The 12,173-nt window shown below is 32.4% G+C and overlaps 1 protein-coding gene across 2 annotated transcripts; it reads left to right on the forward strand.

Moving 5' to 3' along the window:
• The first annotated feature begins 8,940 nt into the window (after window positions 1–8,940).
• On the forward strand, window positions 8,941–11,353 carry LOC136974049 (patched domain-containing protein 3-like). 2 transcript variants are annotated; one of them, XM_067268825.1, is made up of 3 exons: window positions 8,941–9,369; window positions 9,446–9,778; window positions 9,987–11,353. In XM_067268825.1, exons 1-3 carry the CDS (start codon window positions 9,015–9,017, stop codon window positions 11,279–11,281), a joined length of 1,983 nt encoding a protein of 660 aa, XP_067124926.1. In that variant the 5' UTR covers window positions 8,941–9,014; the 3' UTR covers window positions 11,282–11,353. The 2 variants fall into 2 exon arrangements, with proteins under 2 accessions (XP_067124926.1, XP_067124927.1); XM_067268826.1 differs by having other exon boundaries at window positions 9,482–9,778.
• The last annotated feature ends 820 nt before the right edge of the window (window positions 11,354–12,173 follow it).

A 12,173-nucleotide genomic window follows, 5' to 3' on the forward strand; every position in this document is an offset into this window, starting at 1 on the left:
ATGAGGATAGAAGCCACGAAGACGTGGAAGTAATCCTGTGAAGGAGAAATAAGTTGCTCCTCCTTATGTAGGAAAGCAATTGAGCTTTTAAGAAGCTTTCTAGAAACGGCCTCATTCACAAAAATAAAAACGTTAAGGATTTTTCTGTATATATAGATGTTAGCGTGTATAGAGGCACGATTTTCCTCACCCATTTTGAAGTTTAATAACTCCTGTGCCTTTCGTCGAAAATTTCTGAAATTTTGCAGGGAAATTTGTACGTTAGGTAAAAATTTTTCCAGAAATATTCAAGAAAATCGGATCATTCGTTCGGGCGATATGGCACCAACCTCCTTAATACTTTCCGAACCAATCTGAAGACTTAAAAATAATATTAGCAATTATTAGGAACGAAAATAAATAAAAATTGCCGGGAAAAATAGCAATAACGTTGCAAGTTTTTTAAATACATAAATTGATTTTTACGTTTATTTGTACAGAATCGATTAGGCTAAAAATCGATATTTTAAATTTCATTCTGAAGAAATTATACACACATAAACACTTTATTAATCAGCAAAATTTTGTGAATTTTTAAATTCAGAACAGACATTGTTCTGCCTATTTTACAAATGAAATAAATTGTATTATCTAAGAAAATAAATGCGACCTGCAAAGAGTTAATTACTGTACAGTGGGATATTTATATGTGATGCAGAACTTTAACTAACATACAGCACAGAAATAGAGACTTACCTATTGTATACACTTTACAGTGTACTGTATCTAGTGCCTTATTTTTTAATTAAACAATAATACGTTCAGATTGTGAGGATGCTCACAACCTGAACGTATTCCTCATCTTCGTTAGATTTCTACTGTTAGTGGGTTATCAATAGTAATAGATAACTATAACGAAACTTCAACTTCATCACACAGTACAGAACATCGATTGTAAATACCATTAAGGTCGATGAACTATTGACATCGACAAACCCCTCCACTCGTCTCTACATGTATCGATTGACAAGTACACGTAGACAAGATGATGATGCAAATACTTACTAATCTGTTTAGTAGGGTCATTCGACTCGAGAAGCATCCGAGTTCCACGTTATCGACACTACTCGACGATAACTAATAGAAATTTAGAACACTCACTCGATTTACACTCAACGTATGTGTAAAAATAATAGACATTTGTGACGTATGCGAAAAGAAGTCCTCGTACAATTACTCGACTATTTGAATTATTGTTACGGTTCATGGGACAGCATCCGAGACTAATTTTTGGTAAATTGAATATATTTTTATAGGAAAAGCAAGACTTACTTTTCAGGCTGTTATATACAGTATAACAGAGAAAAAGTATGGCAATCGGTCAGAAATTACCCCACCCCCAAAGATTTTAGCAGTTTTGGACTCAAGGCACCTTGAAACGTTGAGGAATGCAAAAAGAAATTACGTTTATAAAGTTTAGCATTGTACGCTTGGGGATTGAATAAAATACATAAAGTCTGTTGAATGAATCTCAAACACTGTGTAGTAGAGATAACAGAGACTTATCAAACTGCTACTGAGGGCATCAAAATGACACTTCTATCAACAGTATGTCCAAGAATAAAGTTGCATTCTGTCGATAGAAATGGCATGTTGATACCCTACACAGTATTTGAGATTCATTCAACAGACTTTACGTACTGTATTCAATACCCAAACACTTATTCATCAGGAATCATCGAGACAAAAAGGTGTTATATACTATATAAAGTCTCTTCCATGCAATATTAGTGTTTGTAATGAAGAGTATAATAACATTTATTCATGGACGATGTAGAGCGTATAAAAGAGACTACTGGACAAATAGCGTCATCTGTAGGCAGAAATTATTGTTACATATAAATAGCGTCATCTGTAGGCAGAAATTATTGTTAGATATATATTTCCTGTTAATACAATAAAATCTTACATGTTTTTACTTTTTAATTATTCAATTACTAACATTACACGGTATTTTTCTTTTAGTAAAATTGGAAATAATGTTAGACTTTAATTTTTTCATATCATTAAATTTAATTTATAATAAATTAAATAAATTATTGAGTGATCTGTACTTATTTTACTACAATGTAATTTTTAGTAAATTATTTGTCTACTAAATAAATAAATAAACTTTGAAAATTTAGTAGATTTACAGTAGTTTCTATCTTTATTATATTAATAAAATGCCTATTAATTACAGACAGGGTGGAGTGGAGCAGCAATCTAAAAAGCAACGAATAAGAAATTAAATCATTTAAATTTGCAGGTAGTCTATAAGATAGATTTTTAAAAATACAAGTGAAGCATCTTTAGGTCTTCACTGATCCAGTTTAGAAGGAATTGTCCCTCAGCGAAGAGGGGTATGATGTCGTTCAGGGTGAGCTGAAAAGCCTAAAAACACTATGGTTTATAAAGACTTTTACATCTTGAACTCCAAGGAAGGAAATATAGTAAAACCTGTCCAAAATGGCACCGTACGAGTCCGGTTTGCACAGGTTTCATCTTACTACACAGTGTTCAGTAGTTTGTAGAAGTAAATTTTGTATACACTCGTTATCTGTCTATATTAGCCAATTTTCCATTTAATACTTAATATTAATATTAACAGTACGAAATACTCCATTCCTTTAATAACATTGTACTTTAATCTTTTATTACTCTATAATTTAAAAGAAAATGTTCAGAACAATTTTGATTTATATCAACAGAGTATACGAGAATTCAAATAAGAAAATAATTTGACTTTTGAATCTTATATACAATTTCTTCAATTTAACTTATAGCATTAATGAGAAACCTTCATAATGAAAACTGAAATAGAATAGATAAGATAATCTTTTATCTAGCTCAAACTATTTGATAAACTGACATTTTTAATCAAGTTTACAGCCCTTTATCAGATATTAATCAACATATCAGACACATTGATAGTGTGTGACCGCTTTGCTACTGTGAACAAGATCAGTGCTCTTTTATAGCACACATGCAACTGTATCTACACAAACAATTAGAACACGTTTTCATGACGATGGACGGACTCAGATGACCTGATAAACCTAACTTATCTTGATGCAGGAGTTTACGGTGCTGGACACTCAATTAGAGAAATCTTCTGTTCCCTGATGAATTTTTTGCTTCAGTTTAGGCCAAAATGCTAGAGAATAGTTTGAAGACGTAACCACAACGTTAAGTTGAATTCTTTACCAAAGAAAGTCATAGAGGACCAACATAATGGTTTGGATGACATCATATATAGAAAACGGATATCTCTTATGAACACTCTAGAAAATTTGACAGCATAGCAATATGTATTGATTCTAGACCCTGTAGTATGACTGTTCTGAAAAGTGTTTCTGGCACGGTCTTTCAAGAGGACAATGTTTACAATAGGTTTGTGTGTGCAATCATGCTTTAGATTTTTTGCCACGATACTCATACTCTTTTCGATTTATATCCATTGAACACATATGAGACCCCACCAGTAAACAATTGTACTTGAAGACTTTTGCCTCTGACTTGAATGCCTTCTATACTCAGCTGGTGCAACATGGCAATGACTGATCATTTTTTTTTTTTATGATACGCTATGGTATGTATTATAGCAGGGTGCAATAACGAGGATTGCGTTTGATGTACGCATATTGTATTTGTTTTAAATAAACGATCCACTTACCATCTCTTGTGCTTATTTTTTAATGCCTTGTATATCCGTGGTACATTTACCCTTTCAGTGAATTTAATTAATAAGTTTGTGTTTTTCCATTCAGCATCAAAACTATGGAGTTTAACACCATTTCTCAAATTATTCTTACAAGAGAAGAATGACCACGAATACATCAGAAAGCAGTGGACACTTTTAGTAATTATTAACTACTTTTCCTTTTAAATTTCACTACTTGTGCAATATACAGAACAGATAAAGACGTTGACAAATCAGATTTAGTAAAAATATTTTGATTACGGAAGTAAAATAAAACAGAAAAAAAAATCTAGATCATTTCGGTTCGAAGGTTTGTACTTTAACTTAATAACAATATGATACAAGACTGTCCTTTCTGTAAACATATTCAGATTTAAAAATATAAGTTGCTTCATAAACACAGACGTATTACCCATTTTTTTTTTTACCAGCCACACTTCAATCACTAATAGCTATTTATTTAATCTTATCTTAGGCTTGATAAAAAAATACAAGACCAAATGATCAGCATGTTAACATTGCGCGAAAACAACCCTCTCTTTTATGTAAGAAGATTTTAATTCTGTAAATTTATTTTGTTACATTCAAGAAAGAAAAGATTCCATTCATTCTTCCTCTTGTGTTTCTTCAAACAGAATGTATTAAGAGTTGTTTTTAATAAAAAAATTAATCTCTTATCATTTATCTATTTGGGTTTATTAATGATATACGCATTCCAAAGGACAGTTCTTCGAAGATGTACGTAAGTGATTATCAAAATTCTATAATCTCTTATCGTGTTTATGTAAAAATAACCTGTATATTATATCTTAACATATGATTCTACAAGTCATTATAAGTAATAACGCTGACATGCACTATAGGCAAAATTTAATTTTCGTGTAATAATTGCAGAATGATGTTAACCGTAGTAATTAAATTATGTGAATATTGATGAAAATACTTTCATTATTTAATTTATTTCGATTCTAAAAGGTGGGTTTATATTTATAATTTTAGGTTAACGTCAATTTTAGCTCATTTAATGAATATATATTACAGTAAAACCTCGACTTAACGGATTCGGGAGAGGGTTTACCCGAATGCTTGTGTTAAAAACTGACAAATTAGTTAGTTTATCTGTTTTACTTATGTAAATATACTTTTTTTAATTAAAATTAAGTATGTACGAGGAGTTCAATATGACAGAAAAGTACTTTTATATGTATTATTTCTTATATACTTTCCGCAGTTACGAGACTGTGATGAACAAGTAATAAATCGTATAAATGAACAAGAAATAAATCTAGATCGTAATAAAGAATAATTTTTAGAAAACCTGTTAATTTAATTAGGCCTACATATAAAGTATATTTTTAAATTAACAAGGTGTTAATTTTAAGAATGCTATTTAAGAAAAATTAAATAAGTTTTCATAAAAACAGAAACGTTTTCTCTACTGAAAATGATATTTATTCCTACAGTTTACAGATTTAGTAAGTGTAAAATAAATTTAAAAGCTCAAAAATGCATGTATGTTACAGTGAATTTGTTACGTAAATCTAACAAGATTAATTTACTTATCTGATAGATGAAACCTTTCCAGTAATGTATAAAAATATTGTTTCTATGTAGGGATATAAATTTTAATCTAGAAGGAAGTTTACCTTTAATTTGTGACCTTTTTTTGCACTTTTGTAATTTGAGAATCTCCTTATATTTTAAAGGAAACAAAGTCTTTTTGCTTGTTTAATCTTGTTATTCATTATAATACAAGTTATAGAAGTACTTATACGTTTATTTATAGTAAACTGTGTAGTAATATGAACTTTAAACAGTTTAAATGAAGTCAAAGTTAATGACATTTAAATTAACGAAAATAAATATATTTATATAAGATAAGAAAGCTTAATATGTTGTTTTAAATATTAAATACACTCTTAGATTAAAAAAAGTTACACATTCACATGAAATTGTCCGATTACTGCAAAATGCGGCATATAGTTATATTGCAGACAGGACAGTTGTGGTCCGATTGCATACCAGATAATGCCACTAGAGTGTCATGCAATCGTCGACCCAATAGCCTATAAAACGGTTCGAAGAGGCTCATATTGTTCAGAATTTTCATTGTCCTGTTCTTTTAAAGTTTTCAGAACCCCCAGGCATGTTTATGTTTATAAAAATACTATGCACAACTGATCGATTTTGAAAGGCCGTACCATCGGGATGAGAGAAACAAGATAGCAGTTTCGAACTGCCTGCCAATGACTGTGAAAAGCTGTTAGGGGCAGTCGTACATGGCGAGCAGGCAGGTTCTGAACACCCCAGACAGATAACCAGGCGAGATCGTGACACAAGCACAAATCCACATTGTGCAGTATCCAGAGACAGGTAAAAGTCTCTCTGCAAAACCCCTCTCTCTTCTCGTGCCATTGGCAGATAAGTTCAAAGACAAATTTGCATGCATTTGGCAACTGCTACTTGTCCGCTTGCCATTAGCTGTCCGTTTGATTTGCTGCAGTATCGTGACAGATCAGCATGAACCGCTTAGTCTGGCAGCGTATAGCCTTTAACGACGATTCTTCTTGGGGATCGGACGACCGCTTCTGTTACAGTGTGCAGGATTACTGATGAGTGCTTCATTCCTCCTTTTCCGTTGAGCGGCACACTACCTCCACTGCTGGCGTGTTGATATGGAAACCTCTTGTATGTGCAGGACTGACTTAATTGGCGAGGCTTCTTGAAGTAGGTACGATAATAATCGGTTTTGCCTCAGGTGTAAATTGCCATCGAGCCCGCACTGTACACGAGAGTCTGTCAATGCCTAGCATTGATGCAAAAAACATTGATGGTACAGTGGTAGTTTCATAAAATTCTGCACTGTCATATGTTGACATTCATAACAGGGATGCAAACAGTCATTTTCCAGCAAAATAATACTCGAATGTACACAGCTAGTTTTCCAGGACTGTTACTGTCACGTTTCTATGCTTTTCAGAACCGGCTGAAACTGACATCTACTAGTATGAGTAATCAAGCATTTGTAACATCTCCAGGAAAATATATAGCAAAATAGCATACTATGCCTGTGTATGCCTCATGTATTCAGATAAGAGGAGATCCTATAAGGTACTAAACGTTGAAACTGTACCATTGTTGTACAGGAAATTGTCCCGACGGCCGGATGGCCGAGCGGTCAAGGTGGCAGCCTACCGCTCTGAGGGACCCGGGATCGAATCCGAACGGGTCGAATAATCCCCAGGAATTTTTCGGGGGTGGTCCGTTCGGATATGTCGGGCCCCGTCCCTCACCACCCGGTCGCCCCATTGTGGGCCTGGCCGAACCCATAATGGGCCTTCTAAAAGAGGCTCTCTTAGTGCCCACAGGGCGAAAAGAGTTAAAAAAAAAAAAAAAAAAAAGGAAATTGTCCCTTTGCTATGATATTGTAATTATTTATTACCATTCGCACTAATAAAGATTTATTCGGTTCTAATGCCTCCTGTTTGGTGGTAACTTTTTTGTCAATGACTGTATTTCGTTTTACCATCATCATATGCTATATTATTTAATAAAAATCATTAGTAAAGAAAGCTTATATCATATAACGTATATTTTCCTTCATCCCCTAATCCCTTAGTAAACCGTTTGGGCATTCAACTTAGATCTTAATCTTTAACCTTTTATTTCATTTGCCTTAATACCTACTTCTGTAATTATCTAATTAATTTTCATTTGTTACAGATACCACTAAATACTGGAAATGGGTTGGAAAAAAGAAAATGTGCATATAGTTCAAAAAAGTTTATCATTTGTTTATCGAAGAATGGGTTTGTGCATCGGACGTCATCCATTATATTTTGTAATCATTCCTATTATTTTTACTGCGTTTATGTGTTTAAATTTATTAAAATTTCATGTAAATTCGGATACAGAAAGCTTATATCTTCCATCTAATGGTAAAAGCATGAGAACTAGAACATTGATTGAAAAATTATTTCCACAAAATTTTGACGATTTCGATATTTCAAGAATGACAAGAGTTCGAGGGAATTTATTTGTCATAGCTTCAGCTATCGATGGTGGATCTATGCTACATGATTCTATATTCATGGAACTGCAAATGCTAGATTCTGTAATTAGGAATATTGTACTTCACTGGAATGGAAATAATATAACTTACAATGATATATGTAAGAAATCCAAAGGAAGATGCTTTAATAATGAAGTTTTAAATTTAAGAAATAAAATACAAGATATAAGGAATAAAAACTTTCGAATCAAGTAAGTTTTTTAATTTTAAAAAACACTGTTTTATTGTATACTTTCATTAATTATTAAGTTGTTAATTAATGTATGTGGGAAATATTTTGGTTTTCGGTGTTTTGAATCTTTTCGTCCTGTAGACACTAAATGAACCTTCTCTCTATTTCCTTCATAAAAATTTTATGGCACGGCAGCAATATGCATCATTTTATTGTTGCCGTGCCATAAAATTTTTGTGGCACTGCTTTATGGCACGGGTGCCACCAATACTGTTTATTCATGATTTTGAGTTCTCTAAAGTAATAAAACTATAAACAGCACACTAGATCAATCATCCACGGTACTTCTGGTTCCTTTAGAAATTAGGAGGTTTAGGGAACCAGAAAGAGTCTAAAAATGTGCTGTAGGTAATATATTAATTAAAGAAACGAAAACGCTAGATTTCCTCTTAGTAGATAAATTTTGAAGTGAAATTTCTTTTTGAAAATCGAAGCCAGATACCCAAAAGAGTGTTATACAAACTTTGGTTGAGATTTGCCCAATAACTGTTTCTACAGGGAACTCTAAACACTAGTTATTCAAGCACGGAAATATTCTTCATTTAGTAGTAATTTAAAATTAATTAACACATGTTATAATTTTTCGGTTAAATTTACCTATGGTATACAAAATGGCGGCTCGTCTCTAATTCCAGAAAACAGAAGAAAGGAAATGATGGGGACTCACGTTCTAACCTAACCTAACCTATTCTAATAAATTACCGTAATTATTACCAACCAAATTATTAGAATAGGTTAGAACGTGCGTCTCCACTGTTTCCCTTCTTCTGTTTGCTGGAATTAGAGACGAGCCGCCATTTTGTATACCATAGGTAAATCTAACCTAATTTTCTAATTACAATTTTTTAAAATCTTTTTCTAGATATCCTGTGGATAAAAATTCGACGCATATCATTATATACCCCACTCTGCTTGGAAAAGTTTCGACAGATAAAAATAACTATATAAAAGATTTCAAAGCACTCCGTTTGATATATATTATTAATGATATGAATTCTACAATACGAGAAATCACAATTAAATGGGAAGAATGTTTTGTACAAACCATTTCTAAAATGGTATTTTCTCATATTTGCATAAGCATATTTACTGGAATGCTTTACGAAAAAGAAGCCAGCAACATATTTCCACACGTAGCTCCATTTATTGTCTTTAGTGGCGTATTAATGATAATATTTGCAGTGTTAACGTGTCTTACAACAGACTGGGTTACAAGTAAACCGTTAGTGGGTATTGCTGGATGTTTCTCTGCCTTGTTTGGAGTCATGACAGCTTTCTGTCTGTTATTCCTCAGTGGTATGGACTATATAGATTTGAGTATTCTGGTTCCATTTTTAGTTTTAGGTATGTTTTATTTATGCCTATTTTTAAACTACTTGATATAATTTATGCTAAATTTGTCTATAATTGTATTCTGTAGGTATCGGAATGGATGATTCTTTCGTTCTATTGGCAGCATGGAGAAGAACTAACGTTAAAGATCCTGTCGAAAAAAGAATGAGTGATACCTATTCGGAAGCAACTATATCAATTACAATAACGTCACTGACGAATATAATTTGCGCATTGATTGGTATAAGCGTTCCTTTCAAAGTAATTCAAACTATAAGCATTTATATGGCTTTAAGTCTGTTCATGGATTATGTTTATCAAGTGACATTCTTCGGAGGTTGTCTCGCAATTAGTGGTTATAGAGAAGCCAAGAATTTGCACGCTATATTTTTCACTCCAGTAGCTAAAAGTGAAGAAGCAGGTAATATTTTTTATGATTACATTATATATTTTAATTAATTCGTTTGTATATAAATAAAGCGGAATTGCACGGTATCGAATATTTTTTCCGCTCTTGACAGGTTTTATTGTACTTGTAAAATAACGTGTATATATAGTACTATGAAATAAGCAATAACCTATATCTTTCATTCTTGTACAGATCATTTATTTGTTTATTTTTCCAACAGGTTTATTGAAATATTTGAACTGCTTCTGTTTATCAAAACCAAAAAACGAGAAGACACCAACTAACTGCTGTACAGACAAATTAGGAAAATTACTTACAATTCCGAAAATTAAATTCCTCATCATGGTTTTGTATATTCTATATCTGGCAGGAGGAATTTACTGCTTAAAATATTTACAAGAATCGATGAATGCGGAGATAGCATTTCGCAAAAATTCTCATTCTCTCAAGTTTTTGAGTGATTACGCTAAATATTACCCCAAATATCGTGACAGAATACAAATTGTAATTGATTCACCCGTAGATTACTCAAATCTTGCCGTTCAGTCGAAAATAAATGAATTAACAGTGCAACTAGAAAATTCTCCGTATATGGCTGGACCTAATTTCACCGAATCCTGGTTGAGAATGTATCTTACATTTATTCAAAGTTCATACTCGTGGATAGCTCTTCAAGGATATAACACAAGTGACCCGGAAGATTTCATAGAAGCATTACGTAACGTTTTTCTAAAATTTAAGTGGGCCGAGGCTCTAAATCAAGATATTGTTTTCAGTGAAGATGGGAAGAAAATATTGGCATCGAGGTTCTTCCTTCTCACCGAATCCACCGATCATCCGAATAGAGAACTAGAAATATTCGATAACATGTTGGAAATAACTAACGAATCTGATCTACCAGTTCGAGCCTTCAATTTTCAATACATATTTTTTGATGTTGTCCCTTTAATAATCCCTACAACGAAACAATCTTTGGTAATAACTTCTTGTTCGGTTATACTCGTATTTATGATATTTATGCCAAATCTTTTCTGCGCCGTAAGCATCAGCTTTACCATAGTTTCCATCGAAGTGATTACAATTGGATACATGTCATTATGGGATATTCAGTTGAATATGTTTATTATGATTTTATTGATTTTCTCAACGGGATTTTGCACAGATTATTCTGCTCACGTATGTTACGCCTTTGTGAATAGTAAAGGAAATACTTCGGATGAGAAACTGAGGGATGCTCTACATGCTGCCGGATACGCTGTTATACAGGGATGTTTGTCTACGTATATAGGAATATTTACGATAATATTAGCTCCATATGCTGTTTTCAATGATACTTTTAAGCTGTTTACCATCATAATAATAACGTCTGTTTTTCACGGATTATTTATTTTACCTGTTATCTTATCTTTATGGGATAACTTCCGATCATTCTTATTTACAAATCATAAGAACAAGCAACCTACTTCTGCAAAGGTGAATGATGTTCCTAATGTAAATAGCCATTTATTTGAATGAAATCTCTTTATTACATTTTAAAATAAAGTCTTATCTAACGGTAGTCAATTAAGAATAGTCCAGAAGGCAGCAATTGGGCATGCCAGTTATCCCAATTCCCTCAGCCCGATGATGTGGCCTTTCTCAACTCCATCAGCTGTGCATTTTGGTGCATTTGACTGCATCGTACAAGCATGCCTGCAATTAGAAGACCTCCAAACAATAGGTCACTAAAAATTCTGAACACAATGATCCTCTACGAACATTTCTACGTGATGCTTAAGTAGTGGTATTACTGTGATATTACCTGGTGTGCAATCGGACCACAGGTGCAATCATTTACACACGTATCTACCCGAGAAACAGCTGTATGTTAAATTTTGCAGTAATCAGACAATCCTATCAGTGCATTTCGGAGAGACATACTTAAATAGAAAAATATTTTAACATAATTTGTAAAATTATTTGTAAATTTACGCGAAAAATCTCAACCGTTCATTATAATTAAGTATAATTTATTAACTAAATAAAAATTGTTCTGGATTTTTTGTCTTTATGCATTAAACAGATTTATTGTACACTTAATACAAAATTTAACTGTAAATAATAATATAGATTTCTTACAAATCAATTTAATAAGCGCTTCAAATTAATAAATAGTCAAAAAGGAACAAACTTTACAGTAACCCTTTTTATTTCAACGTATTTTAGCGAAGTCTTAGCAATTATACAGTTAATATCTGGACAAAAATAGAAATAATATCTTTAGAAACTTTGAATATTAATAACTTTAATCTGTTTTTTCCTGTTATCTCAAAAAAATCTGTGTTGTGCACCACAAAAAAATTATATAAAAAATGTCTATCTATAAAGTGGAATAACCCATAATAAACTGTTAGTTCTCACAGTTGTT

Source organism: Centruroides vittatus, unplaced genomic scaffold (genome assembly GCF_030686945.1).
Source record: "Centruroides vittatus isolate TY-2023 unplaced genomic scaffold, ASM3068694v2 contig_337, whole genome shotgun sequence".
In the NCBI taxonomy this organism is placed as follows: domain Eukaryota; kingdom Metazoa; phylum Arthropoda; class Arachnida; order Scorpiones; family Buthidae; genus Centruroides; species Centruroides vittatus.

Bases quoted from the DNA above. Each gene is read 5' to 3' on its own strand.
- LOC136974049 (XM_067268825.1), top strand. From the start codon at position 9,015: ATGAATTCTACAATACGAGAAATCACAATTAAATGGGAAGAATGTTTT. The intron at 9,370-9,445 runs GTATGTTTTATT...TGTATTCTGTAG, and splicing joins GGTTCCATTTTTAGTTTTAG to GTATCGGAATGGATGATTCT. The intron at 9,779-9,986 runs GTAATATTTTTT...TTTTTCCAACAG, and splicing joins AGCTAAAAGTGAAGAAGCAG to GTTTATTGAAATATTTGAAC.